The 20243-nt window shown below is 45.4% G+C and overlaps 1 protein-coding gene across 5 annotated transcripts in view; it reads left to right on the forward strand.

The window, feature by feature from the left end:
- SLC23A2 (solute carrier family 23 member 2) overlaps nt 1-18003 on the forward strand; it is a 72217-nt gene extending 54214 nt beyond the window's left edge. For all 5 annotated transcript variants that reach the window (XM_080634690.1, XM_080634692.1, XM_080634689.1 and 2 more), the window contains 8 exons: nt 2101-2221; nt 3101-3257; nt 6367-6514; nt 6959-7064; nt 10724-10853; nt 10987-11124; nt 12080-12175; nt 12684-18003. In XM_080634690.1, the coding sequence (XP_080490816.1) occupies nt 2101-2221; nt 3101-3257; nt 6367-6514; nt 6959-7064; nt 10724-10853; nt 10987-11124; nt 12080-12175; nt 12684-12916 (1129 nt within the window). In that variant the 3' untranslated portion in view covers nt 12917-18003. The remainder of the gene's footprint in view (nt 1-2100; nt 2222-3100; nt 3258-6366; nt 6515-6958; nt 7065-10723; nt 10854-10986; nt 11125-12079; nt 12176-12683) is intronic.
- The last annotated feature ends 2240 nt before the right edge of the window (nt 18004-20243 follow it).

A 20243-nucleotide genomic window follows, 5' to 3' on the forward strand; every position in this document is an offset into this window, starting at 1 on the left:
CTCTGGAAGCAGAAGGAATGACTTGATGAGATCAGGTTCTGGTCTGACAAATCTGTGCGCACAGTGCTTTGAACATGTAAAATATGCTGTAAGTGCAGCCTATGATTAGAAGGGCTCTTTAATTCTCTTTTCTCTTGGATGTCAGCATCATGAGTATTTTTGTAACTATTCTGTTAAGCAGCTGACCCAAAGGAACGTTTTCTTTTCCTATCAAACAAATTCAGTGCAAGTTGGGCCTCATGTTAAATCAATCAACCAGACCTTCGGTGGATTTGACAAGGAAACATATAATTAAAGCTGATGTTTTTCAGATGGAAAAACTACATCCATTTCGGAACAGGATTGAAATATGACTCAGTCAATAAGTGATTCTGGCTTCTGTCACACACAAATGTGCACTTAGAGTGTTCAGAATAACTCCATGGCCATCTAGAGCCACTCAAAAGTAACTTGATTTCTACAAGATGCGGCACTTGAGATTGTCTTGACTGTTCTGCCGAGATAGAGATGCTGTGTTGCTATCTGCTGTAGCAGAATAATCCCCGTGGCAGAGCTGCTCTCCTCTATTAGCTGCAGATGCTGTTTGACATGACTCTCAGGTTCCCAGACAGTTCTCTGGCCTTGCTTGTTCTTGCAGGTGCCAAGCTGGAGTAATTTCATCCCTAAACCGCATCACCTCATGATGTGTGGAAAGGGAAGTTATTCCTGAATCGGGCTTTGCCTGGATCTCTGCTGAACAGACCTGTTTGTTTGGGAATTTCAGGATTTGGTGTTTCACAGAACCCCCCTGGTGTGTAGCCAAGATAATAGGATTGCAAACACTTCAGTTTCTTATTTAAGTGATTATTTCCAACTCTATTTTAGCAACCTGATCCAGTGGAAGGTGTCCCTGCCCATGGCAGGGGGTTGGAACTGGATGAGCTTTGAACTCCCTTCAATCCAAACCATTCTATGATAAAATAATGTAATATTATTACATTCCTTACAACTCTGTACTAAATAAATCAATATATGTCCCTCCCAGTCCTCAGGGCTGCTGTCAGGGCATGGAGCCCATCTTTCCGTAATGGACGTTGGGAGAGATGCCAGAATGTTCCCTGCATGCAAGGAAAAGATGCCTTTATCACTTGAGTCAGGGTTATAAATGCCACCGTTCTGCTGAGCTCTTTGTTCCTGGAGCTTGAGGGAGCATAAAGCTAGGTTTGTTTCTTACAGTCTGAAACTGATCTGGGACAGAAAAGAGAGGTTTAATATCCACCTCCTTCTTAAGTCAGCTGATAAAAACTTAATCTCAGATTTCAGAACAGCTCTGCTGCTTCAGACATTTTGACTCTTTGTGTGGCCTTTTTATAGCAGAACTGGGGTTTGGCTGCTTCAGAATTGAGCAACCTCCCTGGGCTTGTAGTTTTCATTGCAGTGGGTGCTGTAGAGTTGAATTAATTGTTAACATGTAGAGGAGCTTAGTTTTGATGAGGGGGGAATGCATGATACTTGAGGCTTCTAAAAGCTGTGATGAATTGGGTTACTCAACTGCACTTGAATGGATTCTTGGGGGTTTGGGCTCAATTCTGCTTAATGTACAGCTGCTTAGTGAAAGATGTGTATACAAAATAAGAAATGGGGATTACTCAGAATTGAAGAGAATTTCCCTTGACTGGGGGTTTTCAAGTGCTTTGGAGCTTTATGCAACTGTTGGAAGTGTAGAAATTCTTTTACATTGGCCTCCCGTTTTCCAAGTTCTTCCGATTTGGAGCAGGAACCTTTGAGCTTCATATGAGGAGCAAACCTGGCCAGTTTGAGTCCAGAGAAGGCAGCAGCGCAGCGTAGCTCTTTGCTCTGAAGATCTTTCTTTAGTTGCTTCATTTCCCTGTTTGCTGCTGGCTAGTTTTGCAGCACTTTAGAACACAAATTACATTGGTTTGGCTTTCGTGGAATAATGATCTATTTAACATATATCATCTTATGATGCTTTGTGCTGAATTTCAGATGTCTTCAGGTGTTTGAAGAGCCTGAGCAGGTTTGTGCTGAGAAGGATTCTGAATACATCAGTGCTAACGATGTGTCTCTCCTGTCCCACCCTCCTTGTCCTTTTCTTCTCAGGACTATTTTCCTAGTATTGTTGTTTTCTCAATATGCCAGAAATGTCAAGTTTCCTTTACCCATTTACAAATCCAAGAAGGGATGGACAGCATACAGGCTGCAGCTCTTCAAGATGTTCCCTGTGAGTAGCTGAACTTGGTCTTCAGTTGGCAAAAGAAACTGATTTGTGTTTGGGGTGGGTTCTTGATTTTTCTTAGCAATAAAATCATAAAGGTGAGAGGAAAGCTTAAATGGACTTATGAGAAAGTTAACTGAATGGTTCGCTTATATCTGTAGATTTAATATATTTATATAGATATCTCAGTAACATCAATGCTCCATCCCTGGCAGTGTTCAAGGCCAGGTTGCCCAGGGCTTGGAGCGTCCTGCTCTGGTGGAAGGTGTCCCTGCCCTGGTAGGGGGTTGGAACTGGATGAGCTTTAAGATCCCAACCCAAAACACTCTGGGATACTGTGGTTTGCCACAGGAAATAGCCTCTTGCTGTAGTCTTGCAGATCCCATTCTGGTCTCTGACCCTCATGAAGAGTCATCAAAGTGATGAAGATCATGAAGGGGAGGGAAGGGGGTAGAGAAGAAAGTATGTTTATGCATGCAGTGAAAGGCTAAACTGAGCCCTCCAAAAAGGGATGGTGAGATCATTATCTTCTAGTTTTATGAAAGCAAGACGTGGTGCCCCCATGTAAAAGGCTTCTCTCTAGTTCTCTGGTAAAATTGAGCCTAATTCACTGGTTTAAGTGCCCATTTGGAGACTTTCCCATTTGTTAGCAAAGAGAGGAGGTTTGCTCTAATTCAAAAGCTTTTGTAACAGCACCTTTGTTAGGGGCCAGGGGGAACCACCTCATGGATCTGTTACAGGATTAACTGCTCGTTCAGACTTAAATATCACTTAAGAGCATACTGGGATATGTGTGTAATAGATATTCTCTGCAGGAGCTGTTTGCTGTTGATGAATATTGCCAATGATAGTAAACAGCTCTTTTTTTCCCCTTCTCTTTCACAGATTATCTTAGCTATTTTGGTGTCGTGGTTGCTTTGCTTCATCTTCACTGTGACAGACGTCTTTCCCCCTGACAGCTCCAAGTACGGCTTCTACGCTCGCACAGACGCACGCCGCGGAGTGCTGTTGGTAGCTCCATGGTTCAAGGTTCCTTATCCTTGTAAGTATGTCTGGGATTCAGAGCTGGCTTGCTAATAATATGCCCGTGGGAATCATTCCTGTTGTGTTCAGAAGCGTTGCTCTTTTCCTCTCACTTCCATGTTCTGATGCACTTCAACGTGCACTAATCTAAAGGCATCGTAGGTGGGGATTTGATGTTCTTTTGTACGTTTTCCTCTTTAATCTGATAATTTAAGGTCTTGCCCAAGAAAGGCTGAGTTTCTGAACGTGTAGAAGGCATTTGCAGGGTTTATCTAGGCCACTGTTGACTTCTAATAACATAGTGTGACTGTACATGTAACATGGAGGGAGGTGACTCCCCCTCTACACAGCTCTGGTGAGATTCCCCCCCCCGCAGTCCAGATCCAGCTCTGGGGCAGCAGCACAAGAGGGACGTGGAGCTGTTGGAGTGAGTCCAGAGGAGGCCAAGGAGAAGCTGTGAGGGCTGGAGCAGCTCTGCTCTGGAGCCAGGCTGAGAGAGCTGGGCTGGGTCAGCCTGAAGAAGAGAAGGCTCCTGAAGGGGAGACCTGAGAGCAGCTCCAGTGCCTAAAGGGGCTGCAGGAAACCTGGAGAGGGGCTTTGGACAAGGGCCTGTAGGGACAGGCCAAGGGGAATGGCTTGAACCTGCCAGAGGGGAGACTGAGATGAGCTCTTAGGCAGAAGCTCTTCCCTGTGAGGGTGTTGAGGCGCTGGCCCAGGGTGCCCAGAGAAGCTGTGGCTGCCCCATCCCTGGCAGTGTTCAAGGCCAGGTTGGACACAGGGGCTTGGAGCAAGCTGCTCCAGTGGAAGGTGTCCCTGCCCGTGGCAGGGGTTGGAACTGGATGAGCTTTAAGGTCCCTTCCAACCCAACCCAACCCAGTCTGGGATTTTCAGGGCATGGTTGGTTTACCTGTACTTGTCAATCCTGTGGTCAGCTGCTGTTAAGTTATATGATAATAAGGACAGGTTCTTACAACTTCTGTAGAGCTACTGAACTCATTGATTCTCACCATCTAAAGAATCATTCGTGTGTGGAGTTTTCTCCAGCTCAGTGCTCTTCCCTGCCCCAAACACACCCATCCTTGAATGAGCACAACCCTTACCAACTACATAAAACCGTCCTGACTTGCAGAAGCAGCCCTGGAATTGGGCCAGTGGGCAAGTCAGAGAATGCCAGTCAATGCTTATCAAAGGACACGAAAGTATTTACAAGAGAACACCGAAGGCTTTTCACACCACTTTGGCTGTTTATATCCTTTTGCTGGCCACCACTCAGCTTAAAGCTGTTAAAGACTGTTTGTTATGGCGTGAGGTGGAGTTGCACAACTGGGTTCCCCCTTGTGCTGCTCCAGAATTAATGGGGTAATAATAGAATAATACTCTACCAGAGCAGAAGAATAGAAATAGTTAGGAATCCCATTGGGTTGTAATGAGGCAGCTTCCTTGTGGTTTTCCCTGTGCTTTGGTTCTGATTAGTTCTTAAAAGCAACCACTTCTAAAGCAGTACTTGCAAGCTGTATAATAGAAGCTTTTGGGAAAGAAAGGAGGAAAACTTCACCCTGATTAGACCTTTCTTATTTGTGAAACCTTGTTCATTCACATTTGTGTGACTTAAAGTTCCTTTTGTTTGCAAGAGGCTCATCTATTTCAAAGAGATAAAAGCATCAAGGCAATTGCTGTGGAGAACCTGCCAAGCTGTTCTACAGGCTTAAATTAATCTGATTTGCTTTTCTACCAAAGTGTGGACTTGGAAGGTGTTGGTGCAGTGATCATAGTTGGTTGTTGGCCATCCTCTTTGGTAGACTAAACTTGTAACCAAAGACTGAGGTTTTTAGAGCAATAATAATGAAGCCACATTCGCCTCACTGATCAGAACTGTTTTCTCACAAGCAGGAGTTCAAATTCCTTCCTTCTGAACAAGGAATTGTTTTGGTGGGGTTTGGGTTTATTTTTGGGTTTTTTCCAAGCATGATCAAAGCAGTTGCTTGGATGGTTTTTCCTTTGCTTTTTTCACCTATTTCAGCTTGCCAGACTGTGTTACTGTGAAGGGAGTTTGTTGATTCCATTGAAGATGAATTCATGGAATTGTGGCCAGCAGGGCCAGGGCAGGGATTGTGCCCCTGCACTGGGCACTGGTGAGGCTGCACCTCGAATCCTGTGTTCAGCTGTGGGCCCCTCACTACAAGAGAAACATTGAGGTGCTGGAGCGGGGCCAGAGAAGGGCAATGGAGCTGGTGCAGGGCCTGGAGCCCAAGTGTGATGGGGAAGGGCTGAGGGACCTGGGGGGTTCAGTGTGGAGAACAGAAGGCTCAGGGGGGATCTGATCGCTCCCTACAACTGCCTGACAGGAGGATGGAGCCAGGAGGGGCTGGGCTCTGCTCCCAAGGAACAAGGGATGGGACAAGAGGAAACGGTCTCAAGCTGCACCAGGGCAGGTTTAGATGGAGCTGAGGAACAATTCCTGCCCCAGAGGGTGCTCAGGCATTGGAAGAGGCTGCCCAGGGCAGGGCTGCAGGCACCGTCCCTGCAAGTGTTCACACACCGTGGAGCCAAGGCCTCAGTGCCATGGGTTAGTGGTGGCCTTGGCAGTGCTGGGAATGGTTGGACTCAATGATCCCATAGGAACCAGGCTGAGAACATTGGGGCTGTTCAGCCTGGAGAAGAGAAGCTGCGTGGAGACCTCAGAGCAGCTTCCAGTGTCTGAAGGGGGCTACAAGGATGCTGGAGAGGGGCTCTTCATCAGGGACTGTAGCGATAGGACAAGGGGTGATGGGTTCAAACTGAAACAGGGGAAGTTCAGGTTGGAGATGAGGAAGTTCTTCCCTTTGAGGGTGTTGAGGCCCTGGCAGAGGTTGCCCAGCCAAGAGATGAGTGCTCCATCCCTGGCAGTGTTCAAGGCCAGGTAGGACAGAGCCTTGGGCAACATGGTCTAGTGTGAGGCATCCCTGCCATAGCAGGGGGTTGGAACTGGAAGAGCTTTAAGGTCCTTTCCGGCCCAAATCATTCTGTGATTATTCTATGCTCTTAAAGGTCTTTTCAACTGAAATCTGTGATCCTATGAAACTGCTGCATGTTTGACATCTGAATCGTGTTCTGTGGCACAAGAGATTTCAGTTTTCCTTCCTTCACAGTTCAGTGGGGACTGCCAACAATTTCAGCTGCTGGAGTAATAGGAATGCTCAGCGCCGTCGTTGCCAGCATCATTGAATCAATAGGAGATTACTATGCCTGTGCCAGGTTGTCTTGTGCTCCTCCTCCACCTATTCATGCAATAAACAGGTATGTCAACAAAAAAAGAAGTATCTTTCATTTCTTCAGCTACTTTTATGGGGTTTTCCTCCTTGGAATAATGCAAATGTAGCATTGGAAACCTACTCCTATTCCTGCTGGAGTCTGTGGATGCTAATAGTACAGTTTCTGCAGGGACAGAACTCCTAAATCAGATCTGGAATCAGGGGAGCCTTTCACATTCACCTGAAATGCAGCTCTAGAAATAAAGAGCGGCTTTAGGATTGACTTGAATTAATTCCCTCAGTTTAAGAAGGGATAAAAGGCAGGACTCAAGTTGGGTTTCCAGGTGTGTTGGAGCTTGAAATGTGAGTTGTCATAACTCATGTGGGACAGATGCCTTAGCAGGCTCCCCATGCAGATGTAAAGCACCATGTGAGTCTGCCCTAATACAAGTTTGACTCTCTCTTATTTTTCCCTGGTTTTGATTTACAGAGGGATTTTTATTGAGGGTCTCTCCTGTGTTCTGGATGGAGTATTTGGGACAGGGAATGGATCAACTTCTTCCAGCCCTAACATTGGTGTCTTGGGCATCACAAAGGTATGTGCTTTACCTTGGTTACTCTCTGATGTATTTTTATCTCCTCTGGTGGGTGGCTCGTGCCGTTTTCATATTTCACAGCATGATCCTCTTCCGAGAAACCATACTATTTAGGGCTTGGTTCAGACAAACTTTACACAGTGTTCTGAGTTTACCTGAACATGGCAAACTGTATAGAAATTGCTATTCTTTGGGATGTCTTGATTCTGAAAGCATCACTGGGGTACGGACTGGGGTTAATGTCTCGCTTGAACACTTGAGGTCCTTGGTTTTGACTGGGACCTGTTAGAGCAAGTCCAGAGGAGGCCACGGAGCTGCTGCGAGGGCTGGAGCAGCTCTGCTCTGGAGCCAGGCTGAGAGAGCTGGGCTGGGTCAGCCTGGAGAAGAGAAGGCTCCTGAAGGGGAGACCTGAGAGCAGCTCCAGTGCCTAAAGGGGCTCCAGGAAAGCTGGAGAGGGGCTTGGGACAAGGGCCTGTAGGGACAGGCCAAGGGGAATGGCTTGAACCTGCCAGAGGGGAGACTGAGATGAGCTCTTAGGCAGAAGCTCTTCCCTGTGAGGGTGCTGAGGCGCTGGCCCAGGGTGCCCAGAGAAGCTGTGGCTGCCCCATCCCTGGCAGTGTTCAAGGCCAGGTTGGACACAGGGTCCTGCTGTAGTGGAAGGTGTCCCTTCCTGTGGCAGGGGGTTTGGAGCTGGATGAGCTTTGAAGTTCCTTCCAACCCAAACCATTCCATGATTCTGTGATTTATCTATGTCTGCTGACACAGCTGGAACAGGAGCTACAGTCAAGGTAACTTCCAAGTTAAATGTACCCTCAGTATTTGTTTCCATCATGATAGGTTTTTAAGGCCTAGGGAATTACATATTTTTGGGGGTGCTACTCTGCAAAATATCTAAGCACTGGAGTTCCTTTGTTCCCATGTGGGACTGGATGTGTGCTTGAATGCTTTGCTCAACTGGGAGACCTTGGACTGCAGGCAGATTCACTTGATATTGTTAACTTAACCTTGTTTAGAAATCATCACTAGGATCAGTAAGAGTAATTTATGTTGCAAATAGGTACATCTTGTTGCACTGGGACGCTGTAAATCTTCATGTGTACAAGATAGAAAACCTATCTGACAATAACTCATCCCTCTGACTGAATCCACTAAAGAGGATGAATTTCTCTTCAGCCATGTTTTTCTCTTGCACAAAGGCTGATTCTGTTCAGGTTTAGGGTGGAATCTAAATGCTAACAGCACCATCTGCTGACTGTGTCAGGCTTCATTCCATTGGTGATGGAAATTTCCTAGAAGAAATTCCACTTAGAAAAACCCTGAAATAAAGGTTTATTCTCTTCTGCTTCCTCTCTGCGGTTACTTAATAGGAGTAGATATGAATTAACTGCACTTATTTATTCATAGGCCACAGCAACACTTGTATGTTTTGCTTTGGAACAATGGAAAATGAATGTTAAACTGGCAGCTGTTCCAGAGAACAGAGTTAACTACAGTCTGCTCTGTTCGGAGCACATGATGGAGAGTGAATGTGCCTTATCCAGAATGGCACAGCTGGATGGCTCTGCTCCAGTGTTTTGTCTTGTTTTCCTGTCTGCATGCTCAGTCCTAAAAACCTCATACTTTTCAACTTCAATTTACATCAGAATAGATGTTTGGCATGCAGATACTCTGCTGTTGGTTTGGGAGAGGAAATCTTAAGTGAGTAGAGAGTCCTGGTGATCCCGTTAAGCCAGTGCAACAGTTGGGAAAGCATTTACCTCCCTAGAAATTGGTATATGTTACACCTAGAATTTATATCAGCTGGATGTAGATAGTGCAAAGTCTTTGAGTTAGGCTGTGACTGAGTTTTATTTGATGAGAGGAGACTCAGTGAAGTCTGACTAGCTGGAGCAAAAGCCTAGGCAGCTTATGCCAAAGTGTTGGTGATGAAATGGATACTCAGGTAAGGTACCAGCTACCATATCACGCACTCCAAAGTAAGCACATACAGTGTGTCCACGGGAATAAATACATAGTTTGGGAATAAATACATATCCTGGGAATAAATACATAGTTTGAGCTAAATGCTCACCAGGATGCTTTGAGTTGCTTTCAAAAGGAGCTTAATTTGTTTGCCTTGTAGTGGTTCAGCGTTTGAATAAGTACATGTTGCTGTCATGTGAATGCTGTAAAGACTCTGCCTGTTTCATGCAGGAGGATAATTTTAGAGCAAGATGCTGGTGATCCAAAGGAAATTAACATTTTTGTATGAAGTAGAGAAAGGTGCAAGCTAATTTCTGTTACTGTCCTAGTGCAGACCCTGATTTACTGACATAGCTTCTGTTTGTAGGTGAGCATATCTCACCTGACGGTTAAATAGTGAAGATGGGGGATTGATGGTGAATGCCCCATCCCTGGCAGTGTTCAAGGCCAGACTGGATGGGGTTTGGAGCAAGCTGCTCTAGTGGATGGTGTCCCTGCCCGTGGCAGGGGGTTGGAACTGGATGATCTTAAGGTCCTTTCCAACCCAAACTATTCTGTAATTAACAAATTTGTATCTACTTCTCTTAATATGTTTTAATGGGAGACCTACAAAGGGCTTCGCTAGAAACCAGCTTACCAGTGTAACAGGTTGGGTTGGTTTGGTTTGGTCCCTGGGGCACCTCTTATGAATCATAGAATCCCAGACTGGTTTGGATTGGAAAGAACCTTAAAGCTCATCCATTCCAACTCCCTGCCATGGGCAGGGACCCCTTCCACTGGAGCAGCTTGCTCCAAGCCCCTGTGTCCAACCTGGCCTTGAACACTGCCAGGGATGGGGCAGCCACAGCTTCTCTGGGCACCCTGGGCCAGCGCCTCAGCACCCTCACAGGGAAGAGCTTCTGCCTAAGAGCTCATCTCAATCTCCCCTCTGGCAGGTTAAAGCCATTCCCCTTGGCCTGTCCCTACAGGCCCTTGTCCCAAGCCCCTCTCCAGGTTTCCTGTAGAGGCCCCCTTAAGTTATTGGAAGCCTGAGACTATTACATACTATGAAGATATCAACCATTCAGGTTTATCAATGACCACTACAACACTGTGCCAGAGAAATACTGCTGAAATTTGGATGCTTAAAACAAAAATGGGAAGTGTAGGCATTTGGTTTCACAGCATTAGCACAGCCATGATTTGCATGTGAAGTGAATTCACTTCTGATCTCAAAGTGAGATGTTATAAAATCAGTTGATAATCTCTGTCTAGAAAGCCTGCATCCAGTGACCTGTGTGGTAGGAAACTAATTCCTACACTCTTGTGTAAAAGGGCAGCAGCATATGGATGTGTTCTTTTTCTCTTCATTTGCATTACAATGGATGTTTGCCATCTCCTAGTTATGATCTGTTTGTTTTCTTTATGGGTCTGCACCACATTTGGTGGTAACAGTGGCTATAGCAGTTACAGATGGTTTTGAAGATGACTTGATGTTAGGGAAAACAAAATCAAACAAAGTTATGTTATAACTGGAATGCAGCCATGTCTCAGTTGAGCCCTCCAAGACATTTGCCAATGCTCTACAGCCTGTGTTCTGACACAACCAGACAGCTTAAAGCTTGAAATGCAGAAAAGAATTAAAGAGAACAAAAAGGCATCAAGTTGGACTAAATGTGGACTTTTTCCTGTGTCCTTTCCCTTTTGTTCTCCTGCAGGTTGGAAGTCGCAGGGTGATTCAGTATGGAGCAGCCTTCATGCTCCTGCTCGGCATGGTTGGCAAGTTCAGTGCTCTCTTTGCATCGCTGCCTGACCCTGTGCTCGGTGCCCTCTTCTGCACTCTCTTTGGTAACATGTGTTTTTTGCTCCTCCGTGTACTGCATGGTCAGATCTTTACTTCAGTGCTGTTCTGTATGTATGTTGCTACCTTCTTTTGAAGAATAAGACTATCTAAAAGCTGGGACTTGTTTTATTTCCTTAGGGATGATCACAGCCGTGGGTCTGTCTAACCTCCAGTTCATCGACTTAAATTCTTCTCGGAACTTGTTTGTCCTTGGATTTTCCATTTTCTTTGGACTTGTCCTTCCAAGCTATCTCAAACAAAATCCGCTGGTTACAGGTATGTGTTTCTGCTCATTTACATGAAGCTTACTTTTACCGTGTACTCCTGTGTGAAGTGCATGAATACAAGGTAATCTAAAGGGTAAATAAGAGAAAAAACAGAGTATCATGGAGACAATAAAAGCTCCAGATAAGAAGGGGTTATGTTCAGCAGAGGATTAATTGGAATGCTGAGACCTGAACTGGATGTTTCCATGGGATGCATCTGAAGTTGTCCTGCTTTCTCTGGGTATGACTATAGAGCAATGCAAGAAGGCAATCACCAGTTGGACTGGAAGGAGGACAGAAAGGGTGAAGCTGAGTTGTAAATGGTGTTAAAAGAATAAGGGGAAAGCCCAGGGTGGAGCTTGGAGGCTGGGAATTTGGGTTTTGACATTTTGTATCACTGCAGACATGTGTTTGGGGTTTGATTTTTAAGGGGAATATTAGCTAACTTTTCATGTCTATCACTTCAGAGCCAACTATGGGAGCATACGTCACCTATTTCAGGTTGTTCAGAAATGCAGATCATTCAGGCAGAGTTAGGTGATGATATATTAATGCAATGTTCTTCTCTGAAGTCTTGCCCTTTCAAAAAGTGAAGGTTTATAAAAGGAATTACTTAAGCCCACAGGTTTTTACATTATGAACATTTCTCCTTTTTCCAATTTGTAGTTTTCCATTCAGTTTAAATGAAGCAGTTGTCTACAGTAGAAGCTAAAAGGGCATTTCATGACATTTGTATAAGCAATGAAAGCTCCTGGAGTTACAGTTTGGGAAAGAAGGAATCCCTGTGGTGGACTACGTTAGGTGAAGGTTCTTCTGCATCTATTCCCAGATGGTTTTAAGGATTCTACTTGAGCAAATCACTCAGTGAACTCAGTAGCAAGTTTTGCCTTCATGTACATCAGTAGGATATGTATATGTGTGATAAAAAGATGGAATTCTAAGTGTTTTTACCCTTGTTCTTGTAGGCATAGCAGGCATCGATCAAGTCCTAAACGTCCTTCTCACTACAGCCATGTTTGTCGGTGGCTGCGTGGCGTTTATTTTGGATAACACCATTCCAGGTCAGTCATTTCCCTTGGGATAACATCTGCCTTTCCAAATGGAGGTAGCATAGCATTCCATGGAGGCAGGAGATGAGGAAGAGGGTACTGCTTTAGTTGTTGACTTCTTCAACACCTCAGGCACCCATATGCCTCAGTTTCCTTGAGAACACTTGGTTAAGATCTCCATTTTACTAAACATACGAAATAGCTGACAAAAATCAACCCAGAATAGTAATTTTTGGAAGATTGTTGCTATTTAAAGCTTTAAAGATCCAAATCTGCTTCCATTCATTGGAGAGGAAAATTTGCCTCTACTTCCAGTTACAAAATAGACCAGATAACAGCCATTTCCAATAAAGAGTTTTCCCCCTCTTCCTGCCTCTTTGTGGAGTCTGGAAGATCTTTCCACTGCTTTGTTGATGATGGTGTCTGACACTCGGGATCTTCTTTCTTCTCTTAACCTCTCCTCTATATGTGTTTAAATGAAGGTATTTATGTATGTATTTTTTCCCCTTTTGACTTCTAGGAAGCCCTGAAGAAAGGGGAATACAGAAATGGAAGAAAGGGGTTGGTAAAGGAAGCAAGTCACTGGATGGCATGGAAACATATGATTTGCCTTTTGGCATGAACTTTATTAAGAAATACAGGTGTTTCAGCTTCCTGCCCATCAGCCCAACCTTCATGGGTTACACGTGGAAAGGCTTCAGGAAAAGCAGTAACTGCAGGAGTTCAGATGAAGACTCAGAAGCTACAGTATAGCCTTAGCTGAAATTCTATTATCTAGTTGTAGTAAAAGATGTATTTGCGGTTTCTTGCTGATTAAGAAGCATTAAAATATATGTTTTGTATATCTGCATTTAAATTCTGGAACCAGAGCTGAGACAGATTTAAAAGAGAGAAAAAAAAAAAGCTTTCCTGTTGTGGGTGGTGGCACCAGATTTAGTGTCTCTGGGTCAAATCTGCTGATGCTCCTCTGTGTGATCCCCAAAAGCTAGAGATCCTTGCTCACCTAAGCCTGGTTATTTGAAGTGGGGCTTAGTTTTCCCAAAGTATGGAGGCGCTATGGACAGATGTTCCTACTTACGGTGATTGATGTAAGTCCTTGACTGGTGTTTTTGGCACGTTCATTGCTGGCAATGGTAGTTACGCCAGAAAATCTGAATCCAGTGAGAAGAAGGGGGGGTGGATTTACTCTAGTCATGTGATGTCCCATACATGTTGTTTTCTACTCATTGATTTGCACATTCCACGGTTTCAGCCCCTTGGAAACCAGACTCAGTTGATCCTGGCAAACCATGAGGGTGTTCCTTTGAATTACTGATATAATTCAGTCCATGACCAGTGTTCAGACAGAAAGTTTCTGTGATAACTTTGCCAGTGAAAACGACTGACTTCTCATAGCTTAAAGCTGTAGAAGGAACCACTTACTTCATCTCAGTTTGCCTTTTCTGCCTGGCATTTAACCACCTGATTAGAGTGGCCAGGGCAGGTTTTCTTTAAAGGATCAGGTGTAGCTTCGGGTTTAGAGAGATGGAAAACTTCAGGCTTCCAGATGGAGCCCAATAACAGTTTTTACAGCCCAATGCCTGTATCCAGCAGGACATTTCCTGGATAAAAATGCTCATTTGTTGAGCAGTTTTAAGCAGTTAACGTATGCATCCACACTGCTCTTCATACAGGGTAAGCCACATGGTTGCAGTGCTGCTGGCATTCCCTGGTTTGGATCTGTGCTGAATGTTCCCAATTGGATATCAAGAGACAGTGCTGCCTACAAGCAGCTTATGTTGCGTTTCCTTTTCTTCTCTCTTTGTGGGGCTTCTGACTGCTGCAGAGGTGATCTTGAGACACTGCGTTTGATGTCCTCACCCACTGGATGGTTTCACGGGTATTGGGTCCAGTCAGGGCACCATTCAGATCTTTTTTTTCCTGGAATAGTCTCAGCTCTGATGTTATGTGGGTGTTCATGCTCATCATGCCTTCATAATTAAAAGTTTTATTCATGTTTAATGTTCTTACTATTGCAAGTTAGTTTTTAGACTTTCAGTGTGGCCCCAAAAGCGTTTTTAAGCTGTGGAGATCATCAGGGAAATGTAGTGTAATGTAATTTCAAGGCCAGTATGCTCTACGGTGCTTGCATTTTGTATTCCTGGGAAAAACCCTAACAGTAGATCCTGTAATTCACTCATATTTATCCAAGTTTGACTACTGGACAGGAGCGCAGGAACTCTGTTTTCTCTGAGTCTACTTCCAGGTGAATTTGTTATTGAAGCATGGAAGGGTTGGGGTGGGGAGGGCAAAGGAAGGAGCTTACCAGATCAGTACTGAGTAGTGTAGAGTTGGAATGATTCCATTGATAACGTTCTCAGCATGCCATGGCTGTTTCCAGAAACTCTTTTATACCACTTTTTCCATAACGAAAGCATGTGTTTGTTCCTGCTTCAGGGAACTTTCAGTAGTTTGCAGTCTTGGTGTCAATTGGACTATGTTGAAAGCTGCTCGGAAGAGTTCTAGTGTAGTAGACAAGGTTAGTATTGCCTGTGAAACCAAGTGATTTTAATCATTGTTCAAGTTTTCCTCTTCAGGAAGAGAGGGGTTAGATTTCCACATCCACTTGCAGGTAGTTTGAGTACGGAGACCTCTAAATCAGTGGCACGAAGCTTCCAAATTTCCCAACTTTATGTGCAACCAAAGATGCGTAGGAGACATGGGAGAGGTAAAAAATAAATATATATATATATATATAAAAGGAATACAAATAAAAGCCACCTGTGTACGGTGGTTGTAAGGATGTAAAATGCCAAAGTTGGTTATCTTACAAATGTTGAGAAAGGGAGGCAAAGGGTTTTGTTTCATTTAAACAGTGCCACCTCAGCTCTATTGGAATGTCAAGTCCAAGCCATGGCACTGGGCACAGAGCGCCATGGGGCTTTGCTGGCTTCTCCCCCCAAATACTCTTGATAAGTGAAATGCTGATGCAGTCGAGAGACGAGGTGATGAGAAATGGCATTTCTCTTCTCTCACCTTGGGCTGTGCGTGTTCTGTATTGCCATCATATGGAATGGGTTGGGTTGGAAAGGACCTTAAGATCATCCAGTTCCAGCCCCCTGCCATGGGCACCTTCCGCTAGACCAGGTTGCTTCAAGCCCAGGCCAACCTGGCCTTGAACACTCCAGGAATGGAGCTTTCACCATACTTCAGGCAACCTCTTCTAGTGAGAAGTGACAATAGTGCAATGAATCCAAGGATACTTGTTCTTCCTCCTTGGAGCAGAACACTCCTGTCTTGCAGCAAAGATCATTCAAATAGATCAAGTCCAGTTACTCTGTTTAACTGTTGGATTTAGTTCTTTTTGTGACTTTGGGTCCTACCATGCTGATCCTGTTGCCTGGCTGTGAGGGAAGTGCAGTAGCATTTAGCTGGCGTGTTTGCTGTTCTAGCCACTGACCTTGATAACACTAAAGCAAGTAGTTGTAGTTAGCAGTCATTTTTGTAACCAGATTTGTGTCTGTTAACAACTCTCTCCACGTTATTATGAACATGAATGGTTAAAGAGGAGCCTCAGGTTTGTGAAGATCTGCTGAAGCACCTGTAATGTGTACTGAAGGGTTAGGATGGAGTCATTGGCAGTACCTTGACCATGTAGTTGCTGCACCGGGCTGTGCTTTGGGGAGCGAAGGGTGGAAAAAGAGACTCCCCTTTCTCTTTCTGGTGCAGCTGAATCCATTCCAGAGCTGCCAGTCAAAGCAGATGCATTGCTTTGTGAGGGAGATACCTCTGAATTGCCTTGTGGGTTTTGCCATCGTGGACCTGAAATCCTCCTTCCAGGTCCGCTTTTCAGGCTGGCTGCTGTGGACCGCCCTGGTGCTGCCGAATGGTTTGCAGAGGATGAACTTGCAGTTATAAAAAGCATTTCAGTGCATCATGTTGGTGGGTTCCATCCAGGCTTTGCTGTGTGAGGGTGGCTATAGAAACCCCACTGTAAATGCTATACTGTGTTTTTCCTTGCTGTGTTACTGCCTTTCAGGCTGAACTAAAAAGCACCCAAGGAAGGTGACACCTGAGAGGTTGAGATGCGAGGCGATGAGATGTTTCGAGCAAACATTTGAAGACAGAAGGGCAAATATTCATGGTAGAAATCTCATTTTGTCATATCAAAGATGGTATCAATGTATGCAAAAAACCAAAACTTGGGACTTTTGTAATTGATATTCTCTTGTATTTTTTTGTTTAGGTTAAATTAAGGATTCTTGCTAATGTTCAAACACGTTTTCTAAAGTCAAGACTTGCAAATTATACCTCTGGAAATTGAGGTTTCGTAGCCAAGAGCTATGACTTCATGTTGTCATATTAGAGTGCTTTGGCAGAGGGACTGAAATCAGGTACCTCGCTCCTTAAAAGTTCAAACCTTAAACCCAGAATTTGCTTTTCTGCCTTTTTAATACTGACTTTAAATATGGCAACTTGGTTTGTACATGAATATTGCAGTATTTTATTTCCATATATGAAAAATAACATTTCCACTCAGGATCACGAGCGCCGTGGTCCTGGGAGGGAGTGGCATGATTGTCATGACAATGTCATGTGATGGTAGAATTTCTTCATTGACGAATCTATAGTAGTTGTGTATACTTTATTTACCCATTGTTCTGTTCCTACCAAAAACAAAAGGGTTTCTTTTCTTGTTCATCTCCCTACTGAGATCTTGGTACTCCCAATGCAGATTGGCGCTTGCAAACTGAAATCCTCGGTCCTGCTTTATACCACAAGGAGCACGTTCAGAGCATTGCATCCTGTGTAAAAGGTATTGGAAAGGGCATCATTTGTGGTACGAACAGCACTCCAGGCACTCGTGGTTTAAGAGCCAGCTTCTAATGGCTTGAGTGAGCCATTGGATGCTCGGATGCAATCTAAAGCAACCTGTGCTTGACTGCATTTGTGTCTCGATGTAGAAACGCATGTGTGCCAGACCAGCACAACCTATGGTGTTCCTTTCACGTGGCCTTCCAAAACCAAAAGCGACTTTATTTTCCCTCTTTCCTGTTGTTTTAAGGGGGTGGGGAGCAGCGGGTCACTCGTTTTGGCCGAAAACATCCCTCTTGGTGCATGTTTCTTAGGATTTCTTCAGGCTCCCGGCCTTCGGGCCATGGGATGACAGGTCCTCTGTGCTCACGCATCCATACAGCTCCGACAGGTCATTGCAGTATTGGAGGAGGCCACGACTTTGCCAGTGTTTCGCTTCTGCCCATGGGTCTGTACAGCTTCGTGCTGGGCTGCTTTGAAGTATTGGGGATCCGTGTTCAGAGCCATCCAGAATCTTCCTGTCTCGTTCCAATTTGACTGTGACTGTGTTGTCAGCCGTACCCATTGCTAGGAGAGGTAATGGTTAGGATTGCCTTGTGTACTATCTGGCATTGACTACATCATCTTGCTGCCAGTCCAAATTCTTCTACTTTGTCTCTTTCTAACAACCTTTGGCTTAACAAACTATTGACTGTTCTTAGGCAGTGGGGATAAATAGATTCCTTTTCTGTTTCCCATGACTTCGTGACTGACTTGGGCTGTAAAACACTTGGGTTTTGTTAAACAGCAAGAAGAGGGTGGTTTTTTTTCTTTCCTTTTTGGGTTTATTTTTTGTTTTCTGAGATGTGTAATTCTTTTATGGAGGGTTTTTTTTTTTATTAATATTATTATTTCATCTTTTTTTTTTCCTAACATTGCTTCATTAAACAACTAAATATTTAAAAATGTAATATTTGGACCAGATGTTGTGAATAATAGTAGATAAAGCTATTTTATTCTGTATTTTTAAAGCTGTTCAGTATAAATAAACGCGGGCATAGATGCAACGTGGCAGCGTGGTGGTACCCTTCCTTTCAAACATCCCCTTCACATTCCCATTGGGAATCCAGGTGATGTGAAGACCAAGCAGCTCTTTGTAACCTACAACCCCCAGGCCTTCTGACCCTTCTAGCTCTCAGCACAAAGCTTATCCCATGAAGGCACGGTAAATTCCTTGGATTTCTTTGGTCTGCAGCTCTTGTTTTTGGTGCATCCCTGCTTCCAGCCGAGATGTGATCCCATGGAGCTGCTGCTGTCCCCTCCATACCCCACTTTGTCTAAGTTGGATGGGAGGAAAAATGGCCAAAACTCACCTAAATCCACAGCAATGAGGGATGAAAATGGATCTGGGATCAAGCTCTGGGATCAAAGCCAAAGGAGCAGCTGGTTCACCAGCGCCAGGGGTTCCTGATGATGCCTGAGCTGGGCTGGGTTTGGATCCGTGCTCAAAACCACTTCAGTCTTAATCCTGGTTAATCCTTTGTGCTACTGGGTCAGAGCTCTGGCAATGACTCTGTGTTCGCCTTGTGTCTTGCCTGGATCAACATCCAGCATCAACTGCATCAACCCACTGAGAAGGGCTTTATCCCGGGCAGCGGCTCAGAACCTGAATGACTGGAACACCCTCAGCTGGAGACAGGCACCATGATTGCAAGAAACATGGACCCGAGTACAAGCAAAGGCCGCTTCAGGAGCCAGGTCTCTTCCCATCTGCTTCCTGGAGGCTGTGTAACAGCTCCCAGATGCTCCTGATGTGCATCCACATGGAATATTGTTTGGTATTTACTGACAATTACCTTGGGGGTCTTGAAGCTGCACTAATGGGAAGCTGCCCTAATGGGAAGCTGCCAGGGGATGGGAGGGGGGAGTTTGGATGCTTGCTCAGTCTGGGGGGAAAGAGTTGGATTTTGGAGAACTTTGGAGCTGCTGCTTTATGCTTGGGCCTGGTTGAGGTCCTTGACCTCCAGGCTCAGCTTTGGGAGCAGAAATAGAAGTAAATCCATTGGTTTAAAAGGCATCGACCGTGTTCCCTGTGTGGCGTTTAGTGCAGAAACACTGATTCAAGCAGTGATACAGGGGCTGTGGCATCCCTGTGCAGCTGAACACAGGCTCTGTTTCTGCAGCATCCTTTTGCATCCTTTGCCCAAGCCTGGGAGGGATGCTCAGTCCTGGTCTCCTCCTGGAGCAGATTTGGTTCCCCTTGGGTTCCTTATCCTCACACTTGGGTGGGTAAAGAGGAGCTGGCAGCCTGTGTCCCCTCATTGCAGGGGGTCCTCGTAAGGCAGGAGTAGCTCAAATCCCTTTGCTTTGGGGGACAAATGCCTCCATCCAGGCTGATCCTTCCCAACCCCCCCCACGTGCATTGAAAGCAATGAGCAGGATGTCACAAAATCGGCATTTAACCCCAAATCCCCACAGCAAAACCCTCGATTTCTTGTTTCCCCTTTTCCTCCTGCACAAGCCGGGGGTGGGAGGTAAGAAGCTTTCCCTCTCTTTCAGGGCTAAATCCCAGGGTTTTGGGGCTGGCTCTGCTCCGTTGTGCAGCAGGGCCAGGCTCTTCCCATGACAAAGGGCCTCTGAGCTCCGCCAGCCCTCGGAAGATGCTGCTGGAATACAAATCCAACCCTCATCCCGGCTTCTGCCGAGTCAGGCTTTTCTCAAGCCAGATGGCTCCTCCTGAGCCTTCTCCTTTACATCCAAATCACACGAAACCAGGGAAAAGCAAGCAGAAAGGGCTGGCTGCAACCCGTGGGTATAAGGAGCTGCTTGTTTCACCCCAGCAGCTGCTTGGATTCTTCCTTTGTTTTATGCATTTGGAGGGGTGTTTTTTTCCCTCCGTGTGGGCTGTTTCGAGGCAGATTCCTTAAAAAGGAGAAAAACAAAAAGGCTGGAGCAGCCCCAAAGCGCTGGGAAAGGTCAGGAGCAGACAAAGGAGGAGGGACGCAGCCGCAGGCCTCCTTAATCCCCAAAACTCTTCCCTGCGGAGGGGCAGGATGGGGCCCGCAGGCTGGGAGCAGAGGATGGAGCCCAGGCACCGTTCCGGAGGTAACCGTGATCCCGCCCTGCGCCAGGGTTAAGATCCAGGTAGATCCAAGCAAATCTGAACGTTTGTGTTTCAATTTATTTCCTCCTCCATCTTCTTCTCAGGGGTGGGTTTGGATCCGGATGGGACCCCAGGGCCATGACCCCATTGCACCATCCCAAAGGCAACAGCAACATCAAACGTGTGATGCCTGCGTGGCTCCAG

This window comes from Psittacula echo, assembly GCF_963264785.1.
Source record: "Psittacula echo genome assembly, chromosome: 25".
NCBI lineage: Eukaryota > Metazoa > Chordata > Aves > Psittaciformes > Psittacidae > Psittacula > Psittacula echo.